General features: G+C 43.8%; 1 protein-coding gene across 1 annotated transcript in view; it reads right to left on the bottom strand.

Annotated features, from left to right (window-relative positions):
- Positions 1 to 7,292, bottom strand: part of CUL5 (cullin 5) — a 92,190-nt gene extending 84,898 nt beyond the window's left edge. The window contains exon 1 of the mRNA XM_045297737.1: positions 6,890 to 7,292. Within this exon, the coding sequence (XP_045153672.1) occupies positions 6,890 to 6,913 (24 nt within the window). The 5' untranslated portion in view covers positions 6,914 to 7,292. The remainder of the gene's footprint in view (positions 1 to 6,889) is intronic.
- Positions 7,293 to 7,967: the final 675 nt, after the last annotated feature.

Genomic DNA, 7,967 nt, shown 5'->3' with positions numbered 1-7,967 from the left:
TTTTTAGTATATGGTCAATAATTTGCCTAACTTATTATTATCTAGTTTAAATTAGAATGCTCAGTAAATACTTGAATGAAATGAATTCATTTCCCATAGATTCAGTGACTCATGCTAGTTTCAATGAATATGGTGTTATTAACACAAACGCACCTCGCCATGGTTGTGGTAGTTACAGAAGCTCATGTCAACTTTAAGATATATAAAAGTATAGGAGTGGTATTCAACCTGTCAATCAGGTCATATACAATCTGATGGCACCTCCTTGTGGGTGTGGCCTTCTCATAAGGAGGGCCCTGGGAACCTTTCCTTCCCTCTCTGCCTTCACTTCCTGCTTGTGAGCCACTCAGAACTGCGAGAGCCCTGTGATGCTTCCAGGGCTATTGGATCCACACAAATCTTGCATCCACCGGTGGGTGATATTCCTCTATTCTGTATCATTGCACGTGGCCCCATGAGTCTGAAGAGGGACTTATGGACTAGTATTGGACTTAAGGATATGAAGTGAACTGGGCTGGGATGTTTTCTTGATAAATAATTACTTCTTGATATAAAGCTCTTTCTTATACATGAGTATCACGGAATTTGTTTCTCTAGTCAACCTAGCCTTAACACAATGGTCACACTCCAAATCAAATTCTGAATACCTACAAAGTAGAGGTAAGGATGAGTAACAAGCTTTATGTAAGAGTCAAAAATAAACTGAGGGCTTGACAAAGCTCTACTCACATATTTTTCAAATATTTTCCATTACCCATTGTCTAGAATTGAAGACCCTTCACAATCTGATCCAATTTCCTCTGTACTCCTATCTCCTATTGTTTTCCTGTATTTTGGTTACTATGCTACACAGTTTGAAGGAGCACAAGAGGAAATGGCATGGAGGCCACATCTGCCCTCCACCGATTACACAAGCAGGGAGAATCCTACTTCATTCAGCCCAAGGCTGATTTCTATGAAGCAGAAGTCAGGCATGCTCCACCATCCCAGCTTCTTTACCATATTCTGACACCAACTATCCCTCCCACCACACTTTACTCTGCTGGGTTTGTAAGACCGCTGCTGCAGCGAAGTGAAATTACTTGGTATGGTTCTTCCATCCAAATCTTTGTAATTCTCACCAAATGATTGATTGGCACTATGCAAATAAGGTGTGTGAAACACTAATAGTGGAGATTGGTCAATTTGGCCACCCTATGGGGTATGTAAGTGTACCAACTCAGAAGCAGGGAGAGAATCTTGTGACTCACCAACAGAGTGCTTGTTTATCCCTATCTGATGTGACAGAGTCAGTAGAGGCACAGAGGCGGGAGCACAAACATCAAGAGACAGCAGAGAACCCTCGCTAAAACCATGAGGTCGAGAGCACAGGAACAGTAGCAAGAGCACAAGACAGTGAGACTGGGAACAAGGGCAAAGGACTATGTGGCTTAGAAGATATGGACCAGATAAGACATGCCTGCCAAGAGGGCTGAGAAGAGGCACTGTGGACTAAAGAATTGTATCCTAACATTTTGTACCTGATGGCTTCCCTAATTGGCCCAATAATGATGAATATTGTCTGTGAGTGTTGTGTAGCCTTTACAAGGAATTGTTAAATCCAGTAGAGTGCCATGGGTTTGGTTGGTTGGTGTCAGAAAAGGGTAAAAAGGATAGAGGGTAGAGGTATGTCTGACCTCTGCCTTAAGGCACTTGACCCTAAGCAGTACGGAGTTGGAGTCTCCTTCTTTGGGTATCCAGAAGTCAGCCATGGCCCGTCATGTCGATTTCCTTACATAGCCACGCAAAACTCACAGATAATACTCATGATTATAGAGTTTATTAGGGAAGGTACCAAGTTAGAAATCAGAATCTGTTCTGGATACAGAACTGTTAAGGGTAGTATTTTGTCTACAGAGCTCCCTCTCAGCCATATAGTTTCTTAGCTTCTGCCCTATTTGGGCAAATACTAACCACTTTAGCAATGATAAATGCCCAAAAGGGCACCCTACTCTGTAAGTCAGCCTCCTGCCCGGTCTCCTGGTCATAAGACTGCTCCTCTGCCTCTTCTCTAATAGATTTTACGGCAGCCTCCACTCGTAGCTCTTGTTTTTGATGGTCGTAGGACGCCTCCATTTCTGCTCTTGAAATGGCCACTTTATACCCACTGGCAGGACAAAACCGACCAATTCCTGAGTTAAGACTCCTCTACACCTTACTTGTACTTTCCTACTCTGCCATTTGGTAGTGTTACAAAGACTATGGCTAGAAGAACCACAAGTAACTTAATTTCAACTAAGTAACATTTATATAAAATGTAACACAACCTGCACTCCTGTCTACAAAATAATCTAGTCTATGTTCCTAACATATTGTTTCCTAACACCACCTATAAAAAAAATCCTACCCATTTTCTCAGAATCTGGCTCCAATGCTTTGTTCATAATGCTGTCCTTAATCATCCTAACAGACTGATTAACGTCAGTATTATCCTCCTCCATCTGTTCCATATAAACCAAACTCACTGCCATCTAGTCCAAGCTGACTCATAGCAACTCCTGTGGGTTTCAGAGACTGTCACTGTTGATGGGAGTAGAAATCCCAGTCTTTCTTCCACAGAGCTGCTGGTGGTTTTGAACTGCTGACCATGCTGGTTGCAGCCCAGCTCATAGACACTGGCCACCAGGGTTCCTCTCTGTTCCATAAAATACGTGGTAACGTTCTTGAAGTTCTTCCCTTACAGTAAATAATTACTTCTCTTTTTTTTTGCCTTTTTAAGAGGATAATTAGTACTTCTTGATCTCTTGAAGGAGTTCAGTACACAGCAAATCCCCCCAAAACATATATTGCTTTATACCTTCCAGTAGCCTTCATGGTGCCTTGCACAGTCAGTAGTTGTCAGGTGATCCCAACCCACAGTAATCCCATCTGTGTCACAGACAAGCTCCAGAGTTTTCCATTCTGATTTGTCAGTAGCAGATCACCAGGCGTTTCTTTCAAGACACCCCGAGGTGGACTCAAACTACCTATCCTTCAGCTAGCAGCTTAGTATACTAATCAATTGCACCACCCAAGGACACTACATTGCACACTGGTGCCTAATAAAATTATTGTAAAGATGAGTAAGTTCAACAGCTAGTTTGAACTGATCCTTTATGTTTCCTTTTACTCTTTTCTCGATGGACAAAAGTTTTCAATGAGAAAAGTAGTGTGCTTTATATTTGTTTAGAGTCTAGGATTCCTTTAATGGATTAATTTTATACTCCTTTGTCTTTCTCTCTCCCTTTCTCTAGATCTAATTACAAGAATAAAACCAGAAACTATGTGTGTTATCCAATCAACACTCATGTACCGATGTGTTGAAGTTGCATCGGACTTCTCTTCTTAATCAATTATCACCCATTATCAGAGCACCTCACAAGAGAAATCACCGTATAACATGGTAAGACACCAACAGATTAATAAAGTCCCTGAACTAATGCATTACCATCCAGAATGAGAAATATAACCATCGGTCCTATAACCTAGTATATATTTATATACTAGAATTGTGTGCAATTAAAAACAAAAACCCACTGCCAAAGAGTTGATTCTGACTCTAAGACAGAATAGTAGTATACCGCTGTGTTTCTAAAGCTGTAAGTCTTTACATGAGCAGATAGCTTCATCTTTCCCCTGTGGAGCGGCTAGTGGCTTCAAACTGCTGACCTTGTGGCTAGCAGCCCAACTCAAACAGTCAAGTATTAACTGAGAGCACTACGAAATATGTACTTCATAAATAAGATTTTAACAGGCAAACATTGAGGGGAGTGAGGGGGGGCATTCCTGAGAGTAAAAACGGAAAACATTAGGAGTCTTGAAGACTATGGTGTAATACAGAGCCAACCAGTAACTAGCCACATAGGTAGGGGTGTGTAAGAGTTAGTGAGTTAATTATTGGGGAAAAGGAGGCCAAACTGCCAAGAGCTCAAGGAATTCGAACCATCAAAAGTATCAAGTGCATAAAAGCGATATGGTCAGAACTGTGTTTTGGAACAGATCTGAGATCAGAATTAAGAGATAAAAATACTGAAATTATAGAAATTAAGACAGTTGGGGGGGCATGGGAGGGAATTAAGAATCATACAAGGACTACTGGAGGGGGGGGCAAAGTAAAAAATAAATGATTTCACCAAAACCCAAAAACGTTAGTCGTGGAAATGGTTTACAATAGAGGAGAGGATGAATTTCATTTGGCCATCAAGTGGTTGTTGATGCACTAGCATTAACAGTTTCAATACAATAGGGGGTGGGGGATCACAATGTTAGGAGTTAAAAAATCTATAAAGGCAATAAGTGGGAGCTGTTTTTCCAACAACTGTGATAGAGAATGAAAAGAAAGAAAAGGGCAGAAGTAGTCTTGGGAGGAAAATGAGGCCTGTCTGTCTCTAGTCAAAGTGTCATAAGGCCTGAATATAAGTTTCCTAAGAATTATGTTATGGATCGGATCGACCCTAGCAGGGTCTCATTACATTTCTCCAAAAAGATAAACTTCTCAGTCTTCCTACTGATAAGGAGAAAAAGGGGGAAGTTGTTTTTTTTTGGTCAAAAGTATGTAAACTTTGGGGATACAGGTAAAATAATCAAATGTCTGTTTGTAATACCTATAAGTTATGTTAAGTTAGCTACACATACTTTAAGTCACAAAACAAATAGACATAATATTCATATAGAAATCCTGCTTCTCACCCCAGTAAACAATTTACAAAACAATTTTATTGACATTTTTCCAATGTATCTTTGCCATCTGTCCTCATGTTCACTAGAGTGATCAAGTAACTTAACAATTTTCTTTTTCAAGGCACATCAAAGTCCTTTGGTAAGCTGTCTGAATTAGAGTACTGTTTGAATTCTTGTGATCTTTTCAACCCAGGTTCTAAGTGCCCATTTTCTTTACATTTGGGCAGCTTTTCGATTCTATAGCTTTACCCTATGAATGTAAATTCATGATCTCTACAAGGTAGTCACTAATGTTGGCTTAAAGTAGCTTTAGAGATTTGGATCTCTTCCCAACAGTACTTAAGGGTGACTTACTCTTTTCTGTGGGAATTCCATGTGCATTGGGGATTGCAGAACTTTTTCTTAGCAGGTAATCAACAGGTCAGAAACTTCATAAGAAATCTGGAGCCCAATTATTTCTTAAACACTTCTCAAATTAGTAACATACACTATTGCTAGTAAATGTCAGTGTATTAAGAATAGTCTTCAGAAGCTAACATGTTTTCTTTCTGGGCCAATACATTAGCGCTTTGCTATCTGTTAAGATTTTAGAGAGAGAGAGTAGATTGCTCCATTCCTATAAATTAGTTCTTAGAAAAACAGCAGGATGGGGGGAGTGGGGAGGGAGGGGAAAAAAATGAGCTGATGCCAGGGGCTTTAGTGGAGAGCAAATGTTTTGAGAATGTGAGGGCAATGAATGTACAAATGTGCTTTACACAATTGATGTATGTATGGATTGTGTTAAGAGTTGTATGACAAAAAAAAAATAGTTGTATGACCCCCCAATAAAATGATTTTAAAAAACCAGCAAAAATAATTCTAGTAATTTACATGTATTATATACTAATTTAGTGTCAGATATTGGTTAAAGCATCCTACATATATTAGCTCATTTATTAGCACACTGTTCTTGTGAAATAGGAGATATTAGTAACTCCATTTTATTTCAGAGGTAAGTCAAGCCACAGAGCTTAAAAATGGTCAAACCACAGGCACTCCAGTTCTAGGCTTCTCCCAGTTCAAAAGATAATATACTCACTGAAAACCAATATATTGCCTCTTAAGTTTGTAAATTGGGCTTTCATTTAAGGGCATTCCACTGTTATGCAATTATCATCAGTGGTCTAACAATATGTGCATGAGGTTCCAGGGGAAAATTTATTTTAAAATAATATTACTTAATATTATCCATCTATGCTGCTTGAAGACATCATGGCCTGTGAAGGAGGAGTTTGTTCGATGCCCCCTGATCACTATCCACGTTTCAGTCAAACTTTGAAGGTAAACGGTTCCTAACTATAAACACAAACAGAACAGATTTTTACGTCTGTCTTCCTTTCCTCTTGCAAACTTTTTAACTGATGGTACAAGCACCTGGACCTCTGTGCCTAGGATATCTCCTATGCTATCTCAAAATTTTACCGGTAACTTTAAGCTTTTCTTTGATAAGGTAACTTTCCTAACCACCGAGATGCTGACAGCATTTCAGCAGATGTCATCTGCCAGAGGACGGGGGTGGAGAAGTGGGAAAGCAGTTTTCTAGGGGGGGAAGGGGCTCAAGAACCCCGGGAGGGGGTGGTGGTGGTTCAGGTTTATAAGGGGGAAGACGGATCGTGCAGAAGAGGGAGGGACAAAGGCAGTGGGGTGGGAGGCACTGCTCGTGCGATCCAACCTGGAACTTCATGCAGACAAACGAGAACACGAATTGAGGAGATATTGGTCGGGGGTGGCGGGGGTGGGGGGTGTCTAGACATGGAAACCAGCTAGGCAGCATTTTCCTGGCTTTTCTTTTTATACGTTTTGAGTCTACAGCTGAAGCAATTAAAACCCCAAGATTACTAACGGCTCAATGTATCAGGCCACAGCAACCGTTTTCCCCGACACATACCTGGTCCCTTACAAGCATCGCTCCCAGCCGGCCCGCCGCCGGGCCTTTCATACGCCGGGCAACCGGCGGGAGGGACCACCGGAGCCCCTGGCCGCCAAGGCCAGGCATCTGCGCTCCGCTCCTCCGCGGCAGCCACAGCTGCCTCCCTTCCGGGGGACAGCGTTTGGGCAATGCCACATCTCGTTGCCGAGCCTCCACCTAGCCGATCTGAGGAGCTGGACCCGGCGGCCACGGACTAAACCCAGGCTGGAGTGAGAGTCTTACCTTTAACAGATTAGACGTCGCCATGTTCCTTCAACTTAGACTATCGCGAGACGGCGCGAGATTTCGTGGCGCTCCGGACCAGGCCCCAAGCGGAGGCCGGAATTCCCAGCCGGGCCAACGGGCCGACGATCCCACCCCGGGGGGGTGGTGGGCGCCGAAGCGGCGGTCCGACGGCGCCAACCTCGTCCCAAGCACCGGGAGTTTCCTCACGCTTTCCGCTACATGGTCACCGGCGCTTGTCCACGCGGAAAAACTCATGCAAGCGCCCAGGGAGACGAGAACGCTGAATGGTGGAAAGGTAACGGGAGCCGACCCGAAGCGGTTGAGGAAGCACCGGCTCCACGAGCCTCCCTCGTTCGCCTTCACCTTTGCGGCGACCCCGAATTTACCTTGGGTTAGGCCCGGCCGCTCGGAGTCCGCGGCCGCGTCACGTGACGTGGCGAGCGGGGGCGCGCGCCGGAGCGAGCCTGGGCGCCCGGCAGCCTCGGTGGGCCCGGCGCCGCGGACCGGGTGGAGGGCGCCCTCTGCCGGCCGGCCGACGCCTTCCCTGCCTCCCGCAGCTCCCCGTCCCGAACCTGGGCCCCGGGTCCCTACGTGCTCATCACAGCGAACTGCGACCAGCACGATGCACAGAAGACGTCCGTAAACGCCGATGAACGAATGAATGCACAAAAGTGACACGATTCCTACTTCTATTCAAGAAGCTCTGCCACTTTGATCTACGATCCAAAATTGTTGAAGACTGAAAATCCGTCTACGGAAGCACTTTTTCCTAGAAGATCTTTAACCACTAGCCCTCAACCTTTATCCCCTCAGACCACAAACCATTGCTTGGGGCATAGCTTATATGTTATTTCAGGATCCTTCAACTACCGAAGTGGGAGCAGGAAACACGATTGCTCTTAGGGCACTGTTAAAGCCTGTTGCAACTTGGTGAGAAAAAAAAAACAGGAAAGTATCTGCAGTGGTTCTCAACCTTCCTAGTGCCGCTGCCCTTTCATACAGTACCTCATGTTTTGTTCATCCCCCAACCATAAAATGATTTCCCTTGCTACTTCGAGAACCACTGTTTTAGAGA

The sequence above is a fragment of the Echinops telfairi genome, unplaced genomic scaffold, assembly GCF_000313985.2.
Source record: "Echinops telfairi isolate 266 unplaced genomic scaffold, ASM31398v2 ScPeMD7_7421;HRSCAF=8459, whole genome shotgun sequence".
Taxonomy (NCBI): Eukaryota; Metazoa; Chordata; class Mammalia; order Afrosoricida; family Tenrecidae; genus Echinops; species Echinops telfairi.
The sequence above is the reverse complement of the archived record's forward strand: the minus strand, read 5'-3'. Positions and strand labels throughout refer to the sequence as shown.